We start from the raw sequence: 25,231 nt of genomic DNA, 5'->3' as shown, positions 1-25,231 counted from the left end.
CATAGCACCATCCAGAGACAGAGAAGCAGTTTCAGCGACAGGTTGCTATCGATGCAATGCTCCTCAGACAGGATGAAGAGATCAATACTCCCCAATGCCATTCGGCTTTACAATTCAACCGCCAGGAGTAAGATATGTTAAAGTGCTGGGGTTAGGACTCAATGTATTTAAGTAAACTACTTAAGAACTTTTTAAAAGCTATTATTAATGCTATATAATTAATTATTAATTAATAAGTGTATGGGACATTGGAAAAAAAGTTGAATTTCCCCATGGGGATGAATAAAGTATCTATCTTTCTATCTATGTATCTATCTTAATCCTCTTCCAGGAGAGCAGAGGCATAGGAACAACTCTTGTGTCTGCTATTTCAGTGTAGATATGGTGCAAAGGGACAACAAACTTTATATTAAGTAGAGTCTGATGTCATAGCGGATCAATCACGCACCGGTCTTCTCAACCATCCAGTAGGCCATGCTCTGTAAAATATTTATTGTAGCAGTTTGTTGAGGAATAAAGCAGCCCTTTCACCTCTGATTCCGTGTAAAGCAAGGGCTCCGGAAGTGTTGACCTGCAAGAAGCTAAGGTAATGGAATGTGCTTACTACATAGGATTCAAGGCAGCATAATCGACAAGGACTGTGCCCAAGTCTGATCATCATCTTAAAGGGAGAGAAACCTCGGAGGGCTCTCCTTAAGGTGTTGAACTCTTTACTTTCATAGGAAGCTTGGTAGCCGGAGTCAGTGTTAGTCATAAATAAAACACAGATTGAACAAAAAATATACAGGCCTTCCAAACCTCGAATATCACAGCGTCAGGCCACGGGCATCAAAACTTAGCGAAGATAAATTGTCAACTTTATGACCCTGATGGATATCTGCCTTCCTCCTCTGGGGAAATCACTTGCAACTCAAAGCCTTGGTAAATGCAAGCCTTGAAATTAAGGTCACGCATTGAGCTGCAGTTGTAACCCTGAAGTCTTGTTATGTTTCATCGGTGTCTGAAGGTAAGATCCCAGAAGGGACTGGGGTAGCAGTAACAATAAAACACCACTGCTTCTTCTGATTTCGGACATTAATTGAGTGTGATGCTGGTTCAGGCTGTGTTTTGTAGGTCATCACGGATGAATACAGAATATTGAGTATAAATATTTACTGCAGCCTTCGCTTTAGAAGGAAACCACAAGGAGATAAAATCCCCTCTCACTGCTTGTGGCTGTAGGCTGTCCTCCACGGAAAATAAGTCCCTCCCTCTTACAAGGTGGATTGATTGATTTTATCGAAATGGGGAGGAAGGGATCCCAGTTCAGAACGACAGCAACGGAACCCTAATGACTGTAGGTGCCCTCAGAAAACTGTCCACAGGGCAAATTGTCCACTTGCCCCAAATGACTGTAGAAGGGGAATGGAGTTCCGCTTGTGATTCAGAGTCAGGATTAGTGAATAGGTTAGGACTTTATTCCCTGGAGCGTAGGAGAATGAGGGGTGATTTGATAGAGGTGTATAAAATTATGATGGGTATAGACAGAGTGAATGCAAGCAGGCTTTTTCCACTGAGGCTAGGGGAGAAAAAAACCCAGAGGACATGGGTTAAGGGTGAAGGGTGAAAAGTTTAAAGGGGATATTAGGGGGGTGCTTCTTCACACAGAGAGTGGTGGGAGTGTGGAATGAGCTGCCAGATAAAGTGGTGAATGCGGGCTCACTTTTAACATTTAAGAAAAACTTGGACAGGTACGTGGATGAGAGGTGTATGGAGGGATATGGTCCAGGTGCAGGTCAGTGGGACTAGGCAGAAAAATGGTTCGGCACAGCCAAAAAGGGCCAAAAGGCCTGTTTCTGTCCTGTAATGTTCTATGGTTCTATTATTAGCATTTGCACAAGTAGACGTATGCATGGGAGGAATGAAATACTCATTTGCAGCAGCCTCACAGGCACATAGCAAAAATTACAAACGAGACATAAATGTAAGTTATACACAATTGTTAAAAGAAAGAAAGCAATTAGAACAAAAGTAACAAAGCAAATTTTAGTGCGGAGTGATTAAATTGGTCATAGTGTTGCTAAACTGCAGTGGTACAGTTTTGCCAGTTGGCTGGAAAACCAAATGGTGGAAGGGAGGTAACTGTTCTTGAACTTGATGGCGTGCAACCTCGACCCCCCGCCCCCCCAGGGAAATTATCAAACTCTCCTTGAATATATTTAGTGGTTTGGCTTCAACTGCTTCTGTGGTAGAGAATTCCATTGGTTGACCAATCTCTGAGAGAAAATAAAGTTCTCCATGTCTCAGTCTTATTCTGAGACTGTTGACTTTGTGCACCTGGACTCCTCTACCATCCTGAAGAAGCATCCTGTGCTTAACCTGCCCAGTACTGTTAGTATTCTGTGGATACCTCAAACAACTACTGGGCGGAGATCTTTAACCTCTGCTCTTTGGCATGGCTGCATTGAAGGGATGGTTAAACTCATTTGGTTCATCGGGTCCTATTAGAAAGTATATCAGCTACACTTCTATGCCTGGACTATGTGTGGATCCAGACCTACAACAAGGTGGTTGGGTCGTAACTACTCTCTCTGAAACCCTCTCAGGTCTTGCAGTTCAGTGAGAGAAAGTTGTAAATAACCTCGTTATGAAGTATTTGATGTTGTGGTGTTTGCTGAGTTTGGCTTGCAGACGTTTCATCACCAGTTGAGGCGACATCCTCAGTGCACAGTTGCTAGGGATTCTCTCTGGAAGTACTCACATTTATATAGGCTCCCTTTCGCTTGCCTCAGTCCTGATTGGCTACCCCTTCAGCTGATCTTTGAATTCTATTGGCTTGCATTTCTTTGGTTTTTTGGGGTTCATAGATGGTGTCCATCTCGATATGTTTGTTTACAGAGTTACCAGAAGACAACCATGCTTCTAAAAGTTCCCTTGCTACCTTCGTGTTTGCTTGCCCCGGAAACTGTGCAGTGTCTTTCTCGGCCTTCATGTGTTGAGATCAGCGACAGTGGATCGTGTCTCTGTATCGCCAGTTTGTGTTCCCGTAAACGAGTTGAGAGTTTACGTCCTGTCTGGCCGATGCAGTTCTTGTTGCAGTCTCCACAGGTGATCCTGTACGCCACGTTGCTTTTGTAGGTTGTCTTTACTGGCACCTTGGTTCCTGAAACAAGCTTCCTTAAAGTCACCATTGGTTTGTGAGCGACTGTGATGCTGTGAGGTTCGAGCAGCCAAGCTGTCATTTCTGAGGTATTCTTGATGTTGGACATGGTCACCTGTTTCAATGCGTGCTGAGTAAAGTCTGCGTGACTTTCTCTCATAAGTAAATTGTTCTGAAGCACTTTGAACACACGTTTGTCTTCTCTGGCCAGAAGTTCGGTGGTGCTGCAGTGTGTTTGTGCTCTCTTATATAAGGTGCTAATGCAGCTTTTCTCGTAACTGGCCAATCTCAGTCCATGAAGACCGAGAAATGCACTACTTCCACTGGGACACCGCCGAGGTCCTGCCACAGACAAACATGAAGCAGGCACAAGAATTTTTAGAAGCGTGGTTCTCTTCTGATAATTCCATAAGCAGACATATCGAAATACACGCCGTCTATGAGCTCCCAGGAGCCAAAGAAATGAGAGCAATGAGAATTCAAAGGTCATCTGAAGGGGTAGCCAATCAGGACTGAGGTAAGTGAATGTGGCATGTATAAATGTGAACACTTCCAGAGAGAAACACCAACAATTGCGCATCAGTGAGGATGTCGCCTCAACTGGTATTGAAACGTCTGCAAGCTCAGCGGACACCGCAACGTCAAACACCTCAGCATGAGCCACCATTATGAAGTATGTTGTAAAGAGCTGAACCTATAATACAGCAAGGCATGCACACAGAAACACACACAGACATACAAACACACGGACATATATACACACAGAAACAGCAATGGACATATACACACACAGAAACACACACACCATACACACGCGCACGCGCAAACATACACAGATACAAGCGCACCATTTTGCTCACGTGCTCTTTCTGCATCTCCCTCTCCCACACCCACATCCTGATCCCCTTTCCTCCTCCATCGGTTCCCCCTCCGGCACACTCAGATAAAGTAGAGTGGAGGGGCAGATGTGGAGCATCTTTTCCAGATCAGCCTGCTCCTGGACTGTGCCTCTATACTGTCCTGTGGTGCTGTGCCATGTACGAGTTGCTTCAGCTCTCCTATTGCTCGGTTCTCCCTTTTTCTCCACGTCACAACATACCCCAACTCGTCATCCATCAGCTTAATGATGATGACTTGTTATTCTCTCGGGGAAGTGAGCATCACTGGCAAAGCCACTAATTAAAGCCCCATACCTCCCATCCTTGATTTTGCTGTCTGACGACCCATTTCTGTGCATTTTTATCTCACGCTCAGTTAGTTTATCTGCATTACCATCTCTCAGCTGTGAACAGTGGAATAAACTACTGGCTTCATTATATTATTTTTCTTATAGAAATATGCAGTGCCAGCTTCATTTATTTGAGTTTATTTAGAGTTACCAGAACAGGTCCTTCTGGCGCAACGAGCCACACTGCCTAGCAAGCCACCTATTTAACTCTAGCCGAAGCACAGGGACAATTTACAATGACTAATTAACCTGTTCACCACTGCGTCTTTGGACTGTGGGAGGTAGCCGGACCACCCAGAGGAAACCTGCATGCTCATGGGGAGAGAGCACCAGAATTGAACTGCAAAGTTTGGAACGGCCTGAGGCATAATCATGTTGTGCCGTGCTACTGTGGCACCTAATAGAATGTGTGTGTGTGTGTGTGTGTGTGTGTGTGTGTGTGTGTGTGTGTGTGTGTGTGTGTGTGTGTGTGTGTGTGTGTGTGTGTGTGTGTGTGTGTGTGTGTGTGTGTGTGTGTGTGTGATGCTGTCTGGAGTTCAGCCACTTGGCGTTTAGCTCTTGGTGATGAGGCCAAGGGGGAGGTTCCAGACAAAGCGCGATATAACCAAGACCTCAACCGTGGAGCTGGCAGAATATGATGACACATCACCATGGCAGTGAAGGCGGAGGAAGGCTGCAGCAGTGAAGGGTCTCGAGTCGTCTTGCATTCAATGCCACTGGCCCTGGCCCCTATCTGTCAAGGACTGTGTGGTGGCTGCCTGTGCATCAGCCCCCTCCCCCCCCCCCCACATTAAACAAAATCACCACAGGCATTCTCCATTAAGGGAATCCACCCTAACATCTGGATTCATCAATAGGCAACCCCTTAGGAGAACATCGTACTGAACTTGAGTGATCGCATTACTGTATGTATGTGGAGGTAGCTATCACTTACTGCCCGTTACTCCGCTTGTGTTTAGGCGACCAGTGAAGGTCCTCCATCTCTGGTGGTGTTCATCATGTCAGTAGCTTCCTCTCAGTTTTCACTACTGTCAGCCATCCAAGTTCCTGGTGGAGTCTCAGGAATACCAGTGTACTCAGATATAGAAGGGTTCTTCATTGCTGTTTCCTTAACAATTTTGTTTTACCAGTCAAGGTTGTTAGCCCGGTCCTCCAAACCTGGAGGACAGATGGACCACTTTTAGTCTGGCCTCTACCATTTGACCTGTTTGCATGGGTGACACTACCAAGAGCCAAAGCATAAAGCCCAGACTCCGGCCAACATAGCTCTCCGGGTCATTGAGGCACAGAAACCTCCAAAGGACAACAAGGTTGTGGTCCCCTGGGAGGACAGAGTGAGCTCCCACAAAGATTATTCAGTGGAGAGATTGGAGCAAGACCCAAGTCTGTCAAACCTGTGAGGTTTTTGCTGTGGCAATGGCTTTGATGTCCCAATCAAAGTGTTCACACGCGGCCATTTTCCATTCCTCCAAACTGTAGAGGAAGCAAGTACATTAGAAATGAACTTGAGGAAACTTCCAGTCCCAGAAGGCCAATTTGTGGTGGAGATTGAAGCTTTAATCTGTTCAGAAATATGCTGACACTGGTAATATAGAGGAATAGATAGAAACACATGAACATATGGATCCGCAGCTTCTGCTTAGGCAGTCCCCGTGGGGCTAAGGATCGCTTGCTTCCTTTTCAGCTCTGAGATGTGGAAGGAGCCTGTGTGTGCATTCTGTGTATTCATTAACGTGGAACAGTTACCTGACAGCTACACGCTGCTGCTGGGTCTGTGTCATCTTATTGTGCCTGCACACACTACACACCACACACGCAAAAGTTACCAATTGTGGTGTGTGTTGCCATTTGCCAAAATAGGTAGGATTTCCTGGTGGTCACCCGTTTTTTTAAAATTTCCACTTCCCATTCTCATTCTAACATGTCCGTCTCTATGGTTATGATGAGGCCCCACTCAGGTACTCAGGTAGGAGGAGCAACAGCTCATGTTCAGTGTGGGTAGCTTCTAAAATGACAGCTTGAACATCAATTTGTCTGACTTTGGTAATTTCACCTCACTTCCCCTTCTCTCTATTCCAATTCCCCATCCTGGTTATCCTCCTGCCCACCTTCTCTCTCTGGTGTCCCTCATTCCTCCCTTTCTCCCATGATCCAATGTCCTCTTCCATCAAATTCCTTCTTCTTCAGCCCCTTACCTCTTCCACCTATCCCCGCCCAGATTCCTCATCCATCTAGTTTTCCCTCACCCTTCAACTGCCTGATTGTGCTCCTCTGTCTTCCCCACCTTCTTCTTCTCCCTTCCTTTACAGTCCTGATGAAGGGTCTCAGCCTGAAACGTCAACTGATTATTCCCTTCCATAGATGCTGCCTGACCTGCTGAGTTCCTCCAGAATTTTGTATGTGTTTCTCTGGGTTTCCAGCATCTGCAGAGTCTTTTGTGTTGACCATGTGTCTATGAGTAAGTGTGTGTGCGTGTGTGTGTGTGTACCAGTTAGGTCCCAATCAGATGATTGACCAAGAAGTAACAAACAGTGGGCCTTTAAATTTCTATTTTCTGGTGCTGACTTATTTCTATTCTTCTCCCTGGTAATTTCAGATTGTATTTGTTTCCTGCTGTTTGTTGGGCAGGACTGTAGTGCAGCGGTTAGCATAATGCTTTACAGCGCCAGCAATCAGTAATCAGGCTTGAATTGCTGCCACCATCTGTAAGGAGTTTGTACATCCTACCTGTGATTGTGGGGATTTACTCTTCGTGCTTCCCACATTCCAAAGATGTACAGGTCGGGTTTAGTCATTTGTCGGCACATCTCAGACTGTGTTGGTCATTGACGCAAACAGTACATTTCACTGTAAGTTTCGATGTACATGTACAAGCTAATCTTTTAAAAATATTTTTTTTCACCTCTTCCCAGCACACCTTTTGGTCTTCACTGGTCTTGACCAGGCTCTCTCGGGTAGTAAAACACTATCACTGACCTTCTCTCCAGCTCTCCTCTGCACTTTCACAACTTGTTCTAACTTTCGTTCCCAAATGCTGTTAACTGTTGTTATCTCCTCCCATGCTGCCTGATCAACTGAGCAGTTCTAGCAATTTTTGTTTTTCCATAAACTCCCTCTAATCTCTTACCAAAGCCCAGTCTTGTCACACAATGTTCAGAATGTAGAATCAAACGATTTTCTTCATGAGCAAACCTCCTGACTTTCATTTAATGAATATCTTGATGCATTACAAAGGAACATGAGACATTCTGACCCATCCCAGACTGTCAGTGTGTTGACTGACAGACATGTATATTTCACGTCTATCCTTATCCAATCGTGTTTCAACATAAATAATCATTGTATTCTCCATACACCTGAACCCAGACTGAGGTCAACTTCTTCAAGGCAGATTTAAAATAAAAGAAAGGTTATTTAAAATGTGTTCATTGTAGGCAGCCAAAGAAAGATGATTGGATTCTGTAGCTAGTCTAATAATATTTTATTGAGCTAATCGTAAATGAGATTGGAGAATGGGTTCGAAACAGATGGCTCAATACACTGACCCAAGTCAAAAGACGACAGGAGGAACAAGTGTTAATCACAGCACATCAGGTTGGGAACAGGAACTGGATTTAGACCATTAGACATAGGAGCACATATAGGCAATTCAGCCCATTGGGTCTGTTCCTCCATTTTATCATGGCTGATATATTTTCCTTCTCAGCCCTACCCACCTTCTTCCAGTATTCATTAACACCCTGACCAATCAAGAACCTAACAACATTCACTTTAAATATACCCAATGACGTGGCCTCTACTGCAATGAATTCCACAGATTCGCCACCCTCTGACAAAATAAATTCCTCCTCATCTCTGTTCTAAAGGAATGAGCTTCTGTTCTGAGGCAGATGAAGTTCAATCCAGAAAAGTGTGAAGCGATTCATTTTCGAAGGCCAAATTTAAAGGCAGCTTACAGAATTAATAGTAGGATTCTTAGCCATGTGAGAGTACAGAGGGATATTGGGTTCTATGACCATATGCCCATATCCTCATTGATCCCGCACAAGTTGATAGAGTCACGAGTTAATGTTGCAGCTCTACAAAACCCTGGTGAGTCCACACTTGGGAGTATTATGTTCAGCTCTGGTCAGCTCAGTACAGGAAGGATGTGGAAGCTTTTAGAGAGAATTTACCAGAATGCTGTCTGGATTGTTGGCGCGTGGCCAAGAGGTTAAGGCGTTGGTATAGTGATCTGAAGGTTGCTAGTTTAAGCCTCAGCTAAGGCAGCGTGTTGTGTCCTTGAGCAAGGCACTTAATCACACATTGCTCTGTGACAATACCAATGCCAAGCTGTATTGGCCCTTGCCCTTCCCTTGGACAATATCGGTGGCGTGGAGAGGGGGAGACTTGCAGAATAGGCAACTGCCGGTCTCCCATACAACCCTGCCCAGGCCTGCACCCTGGAAACTTTCCAAGGCACAAATCCATGGTCGCTGGAGACCAATGGATGCCTATTGTCTGGATTAGAGACTATGTTTTATGAGGATAACTTGTGTAAAGCGGAGCTTTTCACTTGGAGCGAAGGAGAATCTGAAGTGACTTAATAGGGGTGCATACAATGATAGGACGCAAAGATAGAGTGGACAGCCAATGACATTTAAGAGACTCTTAGATAGGCACATGATAGAAAAATCATGTGATTTTTCTATGATGATAGAAAAATGGAGTGTTATGTGGTAGAGTTATGTTGATTTCTAAAGTAAATTAAAAGGTCAGCACAAAGTCATGGGCCGACGGGCCTGTACTGTATTGTAATGATCTATATTCTACTGGAAACATCCTCTCCACGTCCACTCTGTCTCGGCCTAATATTGATAGATTTGATGCCATATTGTAGATTACTCTTGTCTACTGTCTACTCTTGTTTATTGTGCATAGGCTTCCGGCATTCCATTGCACGGAAGAGGCCACTCAAAGTGGGAGCAATGACCATGCCTTTCCCTGCAGCAGACTACCTAGAGTGTTGAAACTTCAATGTCCATTGAAGTCTTTGCTCAAAACAATTGGCAGCAGTGAGGAAGGGGAAATGTTAGAGGGGAATTCCAATTTGTAATCAGTGTGTACCAGCCATACAGGTCTTTAACTAAGAGCAGTAACAAATTCACTAATTGGTAATTATACTGTCATCAGTGCTCATTATATCTAAAGGATAAGCTAGCATTTAATTGCAACAAACAGTCAGCTGGAAGACCTCAGGCTGCCAAGCAGCATCTGTGGGAAATTGAAGAAATTGTCAACGTTTCAGGTCACAGCCACCATGCATTATGTTTTCAACCTGATGCATCAACAGTTCCCTTCCTCCCATAGATGCTGCTCGATCCAGTGAGTTTCCCCGGCAGTTTGTTTGTTGCTCCAGATTTTTGCAGTCTCTTGTGCATCCAGTTAGGTGCCCATCTCTGGCTGCTCTTGAGAAGCTGGTGGTGAGCTGTCTTCTTAAACTGCTTGATGTGTGTGAGAGTGTTCTAGGATTTTAATGTAGTGACAGTGAAAGAATGAAAGTTCCAAGTTTAAAGTAAATTTAGTAACAAAGGACATATGTCATTTGACACTTTATTAAATACACCTGTACCTCTGCTCGTTACAGCAAATATCTAATCAGCCAAACAAGTCAATGCATAAAGCATGAAGACATGGTCAAGAGGTTCTGTTATTGTTCAGACCAAACATCAGAATTGGGAACAAATGTGATCTAAGAGACTTTGACAGTGGAGTGATTGTTGGTGCCAGATGTAATGATTTGAGTATCTCAGAAACTGCTAATCTCCTGGGATTTTCACGCACATCGGCTTCCGGAGTTTACAGAGCATGGTGCAGAAAACATATAAAAACATCCAGTGAATGGCAGTGCTGTGGCGAAAACACCTTCTTAATGAGAGAGGCCGGAGAAGCATTGGCCAGACTGGTTTGAACCTTGGAGTGGATGAACTACAGCAGCAGGAAGACCAGGAACATATAGACAGCAGCCACTTTATTAGGTGCAAAGGTACCTAATAAAGTGGCCACTGAGTGGATATGTCACCATATGTTATCTTCAGGATCATTTTCTTGCAAGCATTTACAGGAAAAATAAATAAGTACAACAGAATCTGAAAAACCATACATAAACAAAGAGTGACAAATAAGCAATGTGCAAAAAGGAGACAAACTGTGCAAATAAACATTAAAATAATCATGAGAACATGAGTTGTAAAAGATTCCTTGAATATATTCCATGTCAGGATGATTTGTGACTTGGAGGGCAACTTCCAGGTGATGGTGATGTTCCTAGGCTTATTGCTAACCATCATGTATCTATAATTACAGTGATACTTAGGATGGAAAACTGAAATATATCCATAAAGACTTATTTTTAAGTTAATGCTTTGTTTCTGTTTTACAGACAGAACAGCACAGAGATAACTGGATCATTACAAAGGTAGGCACCTGGCATTCTCTACAGCAAAATATGTTTGTTGGATGGTTTTGTATTTCTCCTTAGTTTGAACCTGGATCGTGAAACAGTGCTTGTTACAGTGTGGAACATTTTCATGAGCCTGGATTACATCACACGGATGGAATTTGAGTGGATGTTTAAGATGGTGGGAGTGTGTCCATAAATACCAGCATGGTTTGTCCAGCTTTGAAGCCTTGTACATCCTTATTACTTCCTCTGTAATTCCACTGAACATTACAAGAGAATTACAGATGGGGAAAACTGTTTGTCACATATCGCTCATCAATGCAAAGAAATATGGTTAGAATCACCTCCATCCGATTATCTTTCCAATTACCTCTAATGTTTTCACATCTACCAAGTTGACAAGTTGGATTAATTAATTCCTCATTTTCTGCAATTTTTACCCCTAAGGTTAAGCGTGCACATGTTGCCCTTCTTTCTTGGTTTATTCTGAAGTAAGCATGTTGTGGAGAAAGCAATGGGCATTGATCTGGTGTCTTCAAGTGAGCAGATACCCCAAAATGTCTGATGGAGAACATGAAGCAAACAAAATGTTTACTGGAAGGGTTGACTGCAGTCTTGGTCTAGCAGATGGGTTTTCAAGAGGGTCGCTAACAGCAGAGAGACTTTTGTTGCCTCCAAGCTGAACCACTACAATACAGTTCTATTTGGTCTTCCTCACTTTACTCCCTATGCTATACAGAACTGCAAAACAAGAGAAAATCTGCAGATGCTGGAAATCTGAGCAACACACACAAAATGTGGGAGGAGCTCATCAGGCCAGGTGGAATCCATGGAAAAAAGTACAGTCGACGTTTTGGGCCGAGACCTGCCGAAGGGTTTTGGCCCAAATGTCGACTGTACTTTTTGCCATAGATGCTGCCTGGCCTGATGAGTTCCTCCAGCATTTTGTGTGCGTTGCTATACAAAACTCCACTGATTTCTACTTAAATGAGTAAATTTTACTGATTTTACCTCATGCCACGACTTAGCTTGCTTGCTCACAAATACCAGCTGCTGGTTGTGCAACAACATAGCTTTAAATCCACGTCTTCACTTTAAAATCCCTTCATGGTCTCGCCAATGTTTGTTTATTATTACCTCTGTGTTAGAACCCTCCAAGAAATCTACACTTGTCCAAAGTCATACTCTTCCTTTCCCAAATTTAATTGTCTCACCATTGTCCTCCAACAATCAAATCCCCAAGCTCCAGAATTCTTTCCTAAACCCTCAGTACTTCCTGTGAGACAGTTCTTAAAGACCAACTCTTTGACCAAGCAATTTGTCAACAGACAATAACATCTCCTAATTTGGCTTGGTGTTATGTTTTACCTGGTTGACAATACAAAACAACTGGGACATCGGCAACGTTGAACCTGTAGACTGGAAATAGATTAGTGCTGCTGCTGTTCTTGAGAAAGGCAGAGAGCAGAGATGATCAGGGAGAGATGCTAATGCTAGTAATGGTGGAGGTGCACAGGAGTCCTAAGTGAAGCAATGCGAGGATTGTAGGGCCGGGTTCAGGGGGAACAAAACCAGCAGAGAACTTGAACTCAAGCATGAGAAATTTAAACTTGAAGTGTTATGATGAGTCATCAATATAGGTGAGCATGTTGAGCCAACAGGAGTTGGCATTGTGTACAATGTATGTGGAAACTGCATTTGGTATTACCAACACTTTAATGAACAATATTTTTCCTGAACTCACTAAATACAGGGCTTTCAATTATAAATTATGGCATTATTACATTTTATTAAACAAATGGGCACCCAATCTATGTCCTGCAGTCAGTAAATTGTGTTATTGGCCTATGAAGCATTGAAAAATTGACAGAGACATTCCCAGCTATCACCCCCACCAAAGGGTCTCATTGTTGAAATCTATACACTTGGAACATAACTCCCAAAATCCCAGTCCTGGCATGTAACAGTTCTTTTTATAAAGCTGTGCTTGCAATAGTGAGAAGGCTCGACAATAAGGAATTATTCATGTGCAAAATGTTTTATTTCCTCACATGAACCTGCCCTTTAATTTGAGTCAGGTTCAAGTCTGTTCCCATTAGAGGGACATGTTTATGCTCTGTGACTTGTTCCCATTCATTCTTGAGCAATAAATACCAGTGGCAAGACCAGAATTCATTGCTTCCGCCTCGATTCCCTTGGGAAGGTGAAGCATCAAGAATGCCAATATTAGTCCAAGTTTGGGTGGTACGGTGCTCCAATGCGTCCACTATGTTCGTCCTGGAGGTTAGAACTCATTGCACAGGAAATCTAATGGCTGAGAGGCAGAGGTCGCACAGATTTTGTATACCCGACAAGCTTAGCCATTTCAAACTTCCCCCGGATGACTTCACCTTGAACTCCCAAACCAGGTTTTCACATTCCTCCAAGGAAGGAGTCACTGGTTTGAAGTTTCAATGGCAAGTCAACTGTAACTTATGTGTAACTGGAGTAACAGCTTAGCTTGGGTGAATCCACACAATGGTGAGGCTCGGGGGGCAGGCCGCCTGCCAAGCTGAATACAAAAGGAATGATTGGAAAGTCTTCAGGATGCCAGCTAGGGTCCCTGGTCCAGTGGAAAACTTGGTCTCTGAGGAATACTGAATCGGAAGAAGTAGCCAGCAGAAGTTAGAAATGCATCTGAAGATAATTTGCAAGAAGAATGGTTTATGTTCTCCCAAGTATGCAGTCACATGGTACATTTCAAAACTACTTAAGGAAATGTAAAGCCTTTGGAGAGTTTCTCAGAAGCTTTGGAGGTTCTACATAAATAAAGTTATTAACTGCACTTGGTTAGAACTGCAAACAAATATCTCTATATGGCGGTTGCTTATGCAGCCTATTTTGTCAGTCATATTTATTTTTGTCAATCCTTATCAGTTTTTAACTAGATTAGCAGAGCTGTGAATAATTCAGGGCTGATTAGCAGTTGATGGATTTTAATCTGCAATTAATTTTTATTTTCTTTGCAGTAATGTGATTTAGCCAGATGTTGCAGAGCGCATTGCCGGAGAGTTATTAGGGAAAGCCTAAAGACCAAGTAGAGCACAAACATTTTGCAGAATGTCTGAGAGTTACCCACCACGGCGACCATTAGTGGAAGCCTAAGGGGAAAACTTGTGGGTTTAGTAGCAGTGCCAGAGGTTCGAGTTCCAGAATGCCCAAGTTACCTGAGACCCACATGTAGAGTCACACAAGGTGACAAAGATTTGAGAAAAATCGAACACAGGTTTTTGCTAGGACTTGAGAAACTGAGTTATAGGGAAAGGTTGAGTAGATGAAGAGAAAGAGAGGAGATCTTATAGAGGAATACAAAATTACGAGGGATATAAATAGGGTGAATACATGCAAGCTTTTTCCCTCAAGTTGGGTGAGATTAGAATGTGAAATCATAGATTTAGGGAAGTCATAGGTTTCACTTGAAGGCGAAGCGAATGCAGAATCATCTGCCAGTGATGTCGGTTCAATTATAATATTTAACAAAAGTTAGGATAGATACGTGGATAAGAAAGGAATAGAACTTAGAACATAGATCATTACAGCACAGCTCAAGGCCTTTGGCCCATGATGTTGTGCTGACCTTTTTAGCCTACTCTTAAGAGCAATCTAACCCTTCTCTCCTACATAGCCCTCCATTTTCCTATCATCCATGTGTCTCTAAAATTCCCCTAATGAATCTGTCTCTACCACCACCCCTGGCACCATGCATGCACCCACCACTCTCTGTGTAAAATACCTACCGTTATTTTCTTTGTGATAATGTGATTTAGCCAGATGTTATACAGCACATTGCCTGAGAGTTGGAGGGCTATGGTCCGGTGTGCAGGTGAATGAAACTAGGTAGAAGACTGGGTTGGCATCAACTGGATGGGCCAAATGGCCTACTTCTGTGCTGTAGTAGTCTATAGTTCCATGACTCTATCAGTTTCCACAGCACAATCCAACATTTATGGATATAGTTAGTAGCAGGTCATAGCCTTTTTGTTTGTGTGACTACAGCTCATTTCCAGTTTCATTAATAGAAGTAAGTAGATGGACTTCTGGACCACGGTGGGAAACTACCATTTTTGGACCTCTGAATGTTTCTGTTTGGCAATTCCTATTTTTAATTGAAACTTAAATAGTAAGGAAAGTGAACGGTCAGAAACCACAGATGGCTGGATTGAAGCCACCAGGAGTACCATTATTGATAACAACTTGCATTTAAAACTTTCACCAGAGGATAATCAATCATTAATTGAAATTGAGCTGCTTAAGACGGCATTTGGAATCCAAAGGCAGGTCATTGAGGTGGGTTTTTAGGAGCATTTAAGGAAGCGGGAGTGTTCAGGAACGGAATTCCAGAGCTCGGGGCTCAGCAGCTGAGGGTATGGCACAAGTGCTGGAGAAGAACAAATCCAGGATTAGCCAACAGCCGGAAATGGAGGACTGCAATCATCACAGTGTGCTCTTAAACTATAACAGATTACAGAGATAGGGAGGGCCAAAGTTTAGAGCAAAACCTGGAAACGTGGCCAAGTGGTTATGGCTTTGGGCTAGCAATCTGAAGGTTGTTAGTTTGAGCCCCAGCTGAGGCAGCGTGTGTGTCCTTGAGCAAGGCACGTAACCACACACTGCTCCTGCACGTTTATAGCCCAGTGGCGGCAGTTGGTGCAGTATGGACAAGACAAGACAAGAAAACCAAGGTGTCAGTCAGTCTGGAACCCAAAGTGTGTTAGTCTTCTGTCCATGACCCCAAGAAGCTACAGAGAATTATGGACGCAGCTCAATACGTCATGGAAACCAGCTTCCCCTTCTTGCCGCATTGGTAAAGCAGCCAACATAATCTAACCCCAGATTTCTATCCTGTTGTAAGACTATTGAGTGGTCCTCTGGAACTATAAAATAGGCAATCTAGCTCGTTGGGGCCTTGAACCTTCTTGTCTAACTGCACCACAGAGAAACTGTAACACTATATTCTGCACTCTGTTCTTATTTCCCCTTGCACTACCTCAATGTACTGATGTGATGAAATGTACAGCTGGCCTGCAAAACTAGTTTTTCACTGTACCTATGATACATGTGACAATAACAAACCAATTCAACAATTTAATGACTATGGGGTGCTAGGAGATTAGGACAATGCAGAGTTCTGGGTGCAACGCTAATGATGGAGATAGAGGATGAAAATATATCATTTCTTTCTCTCCCTCCAGCTGGATGCACTTTTTAATATAAGTGACTCAGAAGTTGGAAATCTGACAGTGTCATGTCCCATGGGGCTGCTGGGTTTAGAATTACCCGTTCTATTGAAGCAGTTGTCACTGTATAATGATAGTGTGCAGCTAGGTCTTTCTGCCTCTATGCTTGCACTCAATAATAGGTTTGCTCGTAGGCTGAAACCGGAAAGAAAGTAGCTGCATCTATAAAGTGCTTTTCACCAGCGCAGGATGGCCCCAAAGCACCTTACATCTAACAAAGTGTTTTGAAATAACATCATCACTGTGTTTTTTTAAATAGGACAGCTGGTTTGCGCACAGCAAGATCCAAAAATCTTGGTAGTAATAGCTGCAAGAAAGTCACCCTGTTCTGTTATGAGCCTTGGGGCTTTTGCATTTCAGGTCTCTTTGGGAGTTGGCATCTCCTTAGAATGCGTCCCCTTAGAAATGTGGTGCAGCATTCAATGTGCAATCTTTTCAGTGAGACTAGAAGCCATGGCCTTCCGATTTAGAGGAGAGAGCAGTGTGCGATAAACCACTTGCAGCATTCACCCTCATTTCAACAAGACGATGCAGTGATGTGAGGGCCGACACAGTGGCCCAGCGACAGCACAATCGCTTTGCAGTGCCAGCGATCAACAGTCAGGGTTCAATCCCCACAAGGAGTTAGAACACTCTCCCCGTGACCACACAGGCTCCCTCCCGGTGCTCCAGTTTCCTCCCACGTTACAAAGTACAGGTTGGGGTTAGTGAGCTGTGGGCATGCTATGTTGGGGCTGGAATCGTAGAGCCGCTTGCAGGCTGCCCAGCACTATCCTCGGACTATGTTGGTCACTGACACAAAATGGTGCCTTCTTCTGTATGATTTGATGTTTCAATCTACATGTGACAAAGCTAATATTTAATCATTAGAAGTATTTGTGATAAGTGTGAACTCCATGCAGCTATCACAGAATTTGGCCGTTTAATCCACGGTCTCCACCTTGAATGACCTCTGCAGCTGGTTCCACTCTCCTGCTCTCTCCCTTTCCTTTCTAACTATATATCGAATTCCATGGTGAAAAAAACCTCTGAATCTGCCATCACCACCCTTCCAGGCAAAACAGTCCACATCAGTCCAGATGTGTACCAGCTGTTGCGTTCCACTTCACTTTCCTTTAATTTGTTTCTGGGCTGCAGGGCTCAGTTATTAGTCATGAACAGGTGCGACATGACGTTGTTAGCTCGAGGGGCTTTCTTGCACTTTGATTGCTGCACAGAGTTGATGAAGTTGGATTCGAATGCAGGCAATGGTGACCTGTGTCACGGACAATTACTAAACTGTTGGAAATAATTCAGGAGATGTGTAGCTCGGTTGGTTGATGGCTGGGTTGAGTTGTTCTCCCGTCTTGGCAATTTACTTTGCAAACGTCTCGCCGCCATGCAAGGAGACATCGTCAGTGCGCTGTTGATTGTGGTGTGACCTCCGAATGCTAGGCCTTTATATGCTTTTCAATCAGCTGATTCAAGGTCATTTCAGAAACTCATTTGCAATGTGGGAAGGAAATCTAGTGCAGTTTTTCATGAACAATTTAGTAAAAAAAACACTTTGACCTCGATCCTATTTATGAGCTGATGCAATCAAAATCAAGACCTCAACGCACAAAGTTCACTACATAACCAATCAGCGATGAGATTTCCTGATAGATTCCACCCATTTGGTTGTCTTCAGAAACCCATAGAGCGACCAACTGCTCTTTGTTCATGCTTTAGTAGCTAAATACAATCAATGGCCACTTTATTTGGTTACTCCTGTACTTGATAAAGTGGCTACCAGGTGTACGTATGTGGCCTTCGGCTGCTGTAGCCCATCTACATCGAGGCTTGAGAACCACTTTTGAGCAACAACTTCAGAAGTAAGAGGACACTCAAGTTGCTGAAGCTAATAATCTACCTTCCTGATTAGCTGGTCAAAAATTACATATTCCTGCAAGAAAGAGGGTGCTAACCTCAACCAGTGCTAACCTCAGAAAGAAAATTAACTGCATTTCTTCATCATCCTGCAAATCTTTTGTTTTCAAGTAAACATCCAATTCTAAAGGTTGCATTTGAGTTGTCACTGGATGGGTTGAGCATTCCAGCTCATAGCAACACGTTGTATTAAAATAAAGCTTCGCAATCAGAAACCGATTTATTATCATTGGCATATGTTGTGAAATTTGTTATTTTGTGACTGCGGTGCACTGCAATATATAAAATTATTACAAGAAATATATATTTACATACAGTGGATTCTGGTTAATTGGGATATGTTTGGACCAATACATTTTGGTCCAATTAAGCGGCTGGCCCGATTAGCTGACGTTTCATGGAAATAGTTAAAAATGTATATGAAAAAAGAGGCCAGTTGTCTGTGATGTGCAGAGACCTGTGCATCACCCAGGAATCTTCCCTGCATCTTGTGGAATTTTCCATTTGTGACATAATGTCACATTCAAAATAAATTCAAATTTTAGTTTTGGGATTTTGGAATTTGAGATAAGGGTTACACAGTCTATTAGTTTGTAATAGTAATCGACGGAGGAGTTTATCCAGTGTACACTGCAATGTTCTTTTGAATGTCTGTAAATGAAGAAAGTCAGCGCAGACACCTTGCGCAATTTTTTTGTCCCATGTCAAATCTTTTTTGTGGCATTTTGGCAAGGATCTGAAATTTTTTAAAGTCAAAATAAAAAACTAAATTATCAAAAATCACTGATTTTTGAATCATCATCCATCAGCCTAAATGCATAACATAACAAAGCACATGCAACTGATGTTATTGAAAAACTGTTCACTCTAAGCACGCTGCAGTGTCTGACAGCCACACAAGTGCACGTGACTGATGCTAGTTAGAAACTGTTCAGTAAAATCTCCTGTCCCAATTAAGTGGTATAGTGTCCCAAATAAACAAAGGGAATCCCAGCTATTTTCTTGATTAGATTTTGTTCTTTTAAGAGTTGTCCCTGATAAGAGGCTGCCCCGATTAACCAGTGGGCCAATTAACTGGAATCCACTGTATATAAAATAAGCAGCAAATAAAGAATGGAAATAGTGAGCTGGTGTTCAAGGTTGATGGACCACTCAGAAATCTGATTGTTGGAGGGGAAGAAGCTGCTCTTAAAATGTTGAGTGTGCATCTTCAGGCTCCCTGATGGTAGTAATGAGAAGGAGGCATGTTCTGGGTGGTGAGGACCTTAATGATGGTTGTTGCCGTTTTGAGGTATCACCTTTTGAAGATTTCCACCCTGGTGGAGTTTAGTGCCCATAATGGAACTGGTTGAGCTTGCAACCCACTCAGGCTTTTGCTCAGCTGCAGTTCTGTTGCAGTTACCTGTGTCTAGGTTTTAAGGTAACTTATGGACGGTGGGTAAAAGTCAAAATGCACTCGGCCAGCTCACAAAAATCTTGCAGTTAAAAGACCGGCAGTGATCAACAACTATAACATTCTGAAGCAGCATATGAGCTAGATTCTACAGCCATTATTCATTTCGGTAATTACTGAATTTAATTGTAGCATCCAGACCAGAGCCTAACTATTAAGCAGTGCGCTCAGTTCAGGAATAGCTTTGAAGCCTGGTGTATTATGGAATGGATGACTCATCTCCACAACTGACAGAGAACTAATTACCCAATGTTCAGGGAGCTCTTAGCAATCTACCTTTAAAATTTTCTCTCCAAAAATTCTCTTTTAAGCTGAAAGGTGCAGATAAACATCTGTCTGGGGTTCTTGGTGCATTAGAACCAGAGATCTTCAATTTGGCTGAGTAAATATTTGGAACAGTAGAACCTTTTTCCTTTCCGTCTGGAGAGGAGTTAAATTACAAAGGTTTTTTCCTCCAATCTGATAAGTAGTTTAACGTTTACTTATAGATCTTGATGGGGATAGAATTGCTGTTTGAGTATCCGGTGATAACATCACTCTTCTTATTCCGTGTTCCTATAGAATCAGTGTACAAAATTGCTTCAGTAGCAAAGAGAAGAAATATTCATAACTGGATCTATACTACCATGATATCTGAATCAGGTCTGTTATCACTACATGATGTGATTTTTTTTGTTTTGCTGTAGCAAAGGAGTAAAAATTACTGCAAATTACAGAAGTAAATGAATAGTGGAGAAAAAGGAAGAGCAAAATACTGTTTGTGGGTTCACGGACTGTTCTCAAATCTGATGGCAGAGGCAAAGTTGTCCCTAAGTCACTCAGTGTGGGAGTTCCGGCTCCTGTAGTGTGATCACTCAAGTCAAGTATGATGATCTCTTAAGGGCTTATTTTTTTAATGTAGAATGGCTGTGCATGACTCTGTTTAACATGGAGGGGCTGATGTATGGGCAGACACAACACAGTCCCTGACAGATTGGAGTCAAGGTCCATTGGCATGGAATGCAAAATGACTGGGGAACCTGCACTGCTGCAGCCGTCCTCCACCTTCACTGTCATTGTGATGGGTCATCATCTTCCACCAGCTCCACTGTTGAGGTCTTGGTTGGATTGTTCTTTACGTAGAACCTCCCTCTTGACCTTACTGAAGGTGACCCTACCAGAAGCTAAGCTTTCAAGATCTCAGGATCCTCTCCAGCACGACAAGGTGACAATCCTCGAATCCTTGATCCTCAGGTACCTTTACCTCGCCCATGCTGGTAGAGAAACCCCAGTTTCCTTGGGCTGCATAAGTCTAGGGAGTACACACTCCGGTCCAGCCAAACCCGTGAGATTGGGCTGGCTGTCCCTCCCAAACCCCAGTTTGTGTGGATGCTGTGTAATCCGCCACCCTGTCACAACTCGGTGCCAAGAAATAACAGACAGCATACGATTACAGGAATTATATTTATGAATGTCAGCTAAAGGGTTAGTAAAGAAAAGAAAGTAAAAAATCAAAAAGGGGCCATTATAATTAAGCAGTCAAATGTGCACAAGTTGGAGCTTAACTCTTCGAAAAGTCATATTCATCGATCCTCAGTCGACTGCCACACCTTGCTCCATCGAACCCCAGTCCCCACGGAGTTGAATTCAACAAGCAGCTCTCTCCAGCATCTGCTCTCTCCATCTCCCGCCGAACAGAAGACCCCGCTCACACTGGCGTCAGGCTCACAAAAGAGCCCGCTCCCCGACTGGATGGCTCGCATTCTGAAGCTCCAGTTGTCTCCAACGATAGCCCAAACACTGCTTCTACAGAAAGACCAATACGTTAGCAGTGAAACCTTTACCAGGTGTTACAGTAGTAAGAAGAAAAACATCCATGCAGAGCCTGCAGTGACTCCTAGCCTCAGGAGTGTTTGTTATTAAAAACATTAATATTGGTATGCATTCATGTATACCCATTAAAGCATGCACAATTGAATTGATGTATATGCATTCTTCTGTAGACATAAATGTTTTTGCATACATGTTTTGCATACACAAGGTGGCACCATAACCTAGAGGTTAGTATGATGCTTTACAATGCCGGCAGTCCAGGTTCAATTTCCCATGCTGCCTGTAAGGTGTTTGTACATTCTCCCCATGACTGCCTGGGTTTGCTTTGGATGGTCCAGTTTCTTCCCACACTCCAAAGGCATTCGGGTTAGTAAGTTGTGGATGTGCTACGTTAGTGCTGGCTGCATGGCGACACTTACTGGCTAACCCCAGCATGCCTTCGGACTGTGTTGTTTGTTGATGCATCATGACGTATTTCACTGTGTGTTTCCATGCATATGTGACATACAAAGCTAATCTTTATGTTTTCAAACACACACACACTTATGCCGGAAGAGGAAGCTGGTATATTTCCAGTGGAATCCCACATTACACTCAGTCCCCGCTCCGGAAGGAGGTAAAGATAAATTCCAATGAATTGAGGCCAATTTCCTCTCGCTTGCTTTCTCCAAGTTCTTTATTTCAGTTTGGAAGGTGTGTGTACTGGTGAGGTAAGAGTAGATGGCACAATGCCCCCTAAGCCTAGCTATCTGACCTGATTCCAACTGAGCTCAACAATGTGTGCCTTTTGAGGCTGAGCCAGGTATGTGGCTTACTACAAAAAATCAGGCGCATTTTAGCACGTGCTTTTCCTTGTCTGCAATGCTGGGTCACATGTATGCTTCGGTTTTCAGTTCGGGATTCTCCGAACAACACCCTTTGTAATGATGTTGGCCAGGTGGTGTTGGACGGGGAAAACAAGCTCCCTCGGGGCTGGGTTCACAGCAGCCACGGCGGTTAGTTTCAGCTTGGGTTTTAATTTTCTGGGCAAACCGCCACTCACCCATTCCAGGGTTCTGAGCTCCAGAATGTCACCTAACTTCCCAGTGTAAAACAAACATCAGAATACTGAACAGTGCAGTACAGAAAGAGGCCCTTCAGCCAAACACACTGCCAAATTAAACTACCTGCCAGCACATGAAACAAATACCTCCATTCCAGACTTCTGAACGGCCCACGAACCCAAGAACACTGCACCTGTATTTTGCTCTCTTTTAGTATGTTTATTTATCTATTTATTTACTTAACTGTTGATTATATTCTTATTGTAATATATAGTAATTTGCTGCCACGAAACAACAAATTTCATGACGTATGTTGGTGATAATAAACCAAATTCTGAATTTTGAATTTCCTGCATATTTATGTGCCTATCTACTAGCCTCATCAACACACTATCATATTTGTTTACTTAGTGATACAGTATGGTGACAGATCCTTTTGGTCCAATGAGCCCGCTCCGCTCAATTACACCCATGTAGCCATTTAACCTACCAACCCGTACGTCTTTGGAATGTAGGAGGAAACTGAAGCCCCCAGAGGAAATACACATGGTCACATGGAGAACGTACAAACTCCTACAGACAATGGCAGAATTGCAACCCGGTCGCTGGCATTAAACTAGCATCATAATGCCAACTGCTACACTACCATTCTGCCCCTCTTCCGTATCTTCTTTCTTCTGGCAACGTGTTCCAGGCATCTACCACTCTTGGTTTTAAAAACTTACCCTGCATAATCCCCTGTAGTCAGTTCCCCACTCACCTAAAATGCATATCCTTCCGTATTTACAGTCCTATGCCAGGAAAGATTCTAACTGTCTACTCTATCCATGTCTCTCATTATTTATACACTTCCGTTGGTTCTCCCTTCAATCTCCGTAGCTCCAGAGAAACAAGTCAAGTTTTCCAACTTCTCCTTGTATCACATATTCTCTAATCCAGGCAGCATCCAGTAAACCTCTTAGGTACCCTTTCTACAGTCTCCACATCCTTCCTATAATCAGGTGACTAGAAATGTACATAATACTTAGCGCAGCTAAACCAAAGGTTAATATAGCTGTAACAGGGCTTCCTTATTATCATACTCTTTGCCCCTAACAATGAAGTCAAGCATGCCATATACCTTCTATACCACCCTGTCCACTTGCCTGGACACATTGAGGGAGCAAGATCTCTCAGTACATCTATGCTATTAAGGTACAATATTGTTTATTGCCATCACTCAGTACTCAAGTGTAAAGGAGAGTAAAACGATTGTTACCCCAGATCCGACACAGCAAAAAAAGAAGCAAAACGTATTTAAAAAAACATTTAAAAAGCACACTCAATATAAATGCATAAGATTAGCTTATAGGTTGGTTGCATAAAGGTAAAGTCATGCCAAGTATAGGAATATCTGTACGTAAGGTGACTCTGACAGGAAATGATAAAGTTCAAAGTAAATTTATTATCAAAGTACATATATGTCACCATGTACAAACTCAAGATTCATTTTCCTGCAGACATTTACTGTAAACTCGCCATTTCCCATCCAGAGCATAAAGCCTGGACCAACAGGCTCTGGGACAGCTTCTTCCACCAGGCCATCAGACTGATTAATTCACACTGATACAATTGTATTTCTATGCTATATTGACTGTTTTGTTGTACATACCATTTTTGCAAGTTACTATAAATTGCACATTTAGACGGAGACATAACGTAAAGATTTTTACTCCTCACGTATGTGAAGGATGTAAGAAATAAAGTCAATTCAATACGAGAAGCACAATAGAATCAATGAAAGACCACACCCAACAGGAGGCAATGTACAAAAGACAACAAACTGTGCAAATACAAAAAGGGGAAAAAATAAAAATAGTAAATAAATAATCAACAAATATTGAGAAGATGAGATGAAGAGTGCTTGAAAGTGAGGTGAGTAAAGTTATCCCCTATGGTTCAAGAGCCTAATGGTTGAAGGGTAATAACTATCGCTGAACCTGGTGATGTAGGTCCTAAGGCTCCTGTACCTCCTTCCTGATGGTAGCAATGAGAAGATACATGGCCTGGATGGTGAAGGTCATTGATGGTGGATGATGTTTTCCTGCAACAGCGTTTCATCTAGATAAGCTCAACTGTGGGAAGGGCTTTACTCATGATGGACTGGGCCGTATATGCTGTTCATTTATTATATCAGTACTATTTGAGAAATACTGTAAATATATTGGTTAATTAACCACGTGAGCTGAAATTAGCTTTGTTGAAATTGTAAAAGTAATGCAGGAGCGTTAAGAGTATTGCTATTTGCAAAACGCTATAGGTTTCCAAGAGCAAGATCAAAAGGAAGGAGAGTCCATTTCAGCTTATGTGGCCGAATTGAAGAGTTTTTCTGAGCATTATCAGTTCAGCGATGAGTTTATTGATGCACTGAGAGATTGTTTAGTTTCTGAAATTTTACAAGAAAGCATTCAGATACAGGTCCTAACTGAAGCACAACTCGCATTCAAAAGAGCAGTTGGAAGTGCTGTATCAATGGAGACAGCAGACTGAAATGCAATTGAATTGCGGTCGGGAATGCAAGTGAGTGTGAACAAAATTGCAACTTCTAAACAGAAACTGGCCTAGCCGAATGGTGAAGGTTCAAGAAATCAATGTTCATGCTATCAGATTGGAGGCTACCCAGACAGAACATAAGGCATTGTCCCTCCAGCCTGAGTGTGGCCTCATCACGACAGTCGACAGGTTGGACTGGGAATGGGAAGTGGATTTAAAATGGGTGGCCACTGGCGGACAGAGCATAGGTCCTCGGCAAAGTGGTTTCCCAATCTGTGTTGGGTCTCACCGATACACAGGAAGCCATAACAGGAGCACCGGATACAGTAGATGACCCCTACAGATTCACCAGATGCTGTTGATGACCCGAACAACACCAACACCTTAAATTCCATCTG

The 25,231-nt window shown here is 43.0% G+C and overlaps 1 protein-coding gene across 11 annotated transcripts in view; it reads left to right on the top strand.

Annotated features, from left to right (window-relative positions):
* Positions 1 to 25,231, top strand: part of celf2 (cugbp, Elav-like family member 2) — a 1,088,079-nt gene that overhangs the window by 518,382 nt on the left and 544,466 nt on the right. For all 11 annotated transcript variants that reach the window (XM_073066515.1, XM_073066516.1, XM_073066517.1 and 8 more), the window contains one exon: positions 10,789 to 10,824. Coding sequence is in view for 1 of the 11 variants with exons in the window: in XM_073066509.1 (XP_072922610.1) it covers positions 10,789 to 10,824 (36 nt within the window). In the remaining 10 variants the exon portion in view is untranslated. Of the gene's footprint in view, positions 1 to 10,788; positions 10,825 to 25,231 lie in introns of those variants that run through there.

This window comes from Hemitrygon akajei, chromosome 14 (genome assembly GCF_048418815.1).
Source record: "Hemitrygon akajei chromosome 14, sHemAka1.3, whole genome shotgun sequence".
NCBI classification, from domain to species: Eukaryota; Metazoa; Chordata; class Chondrichthyes; order Myliobatiformes; family Dasyatidae; genus Hemitrygon; species Hemitrygon akajei.
Note: the sequence above shows the minus strand (reverse complement) of the source record. Positions and strands in the feature narration are given on the sequence as shown.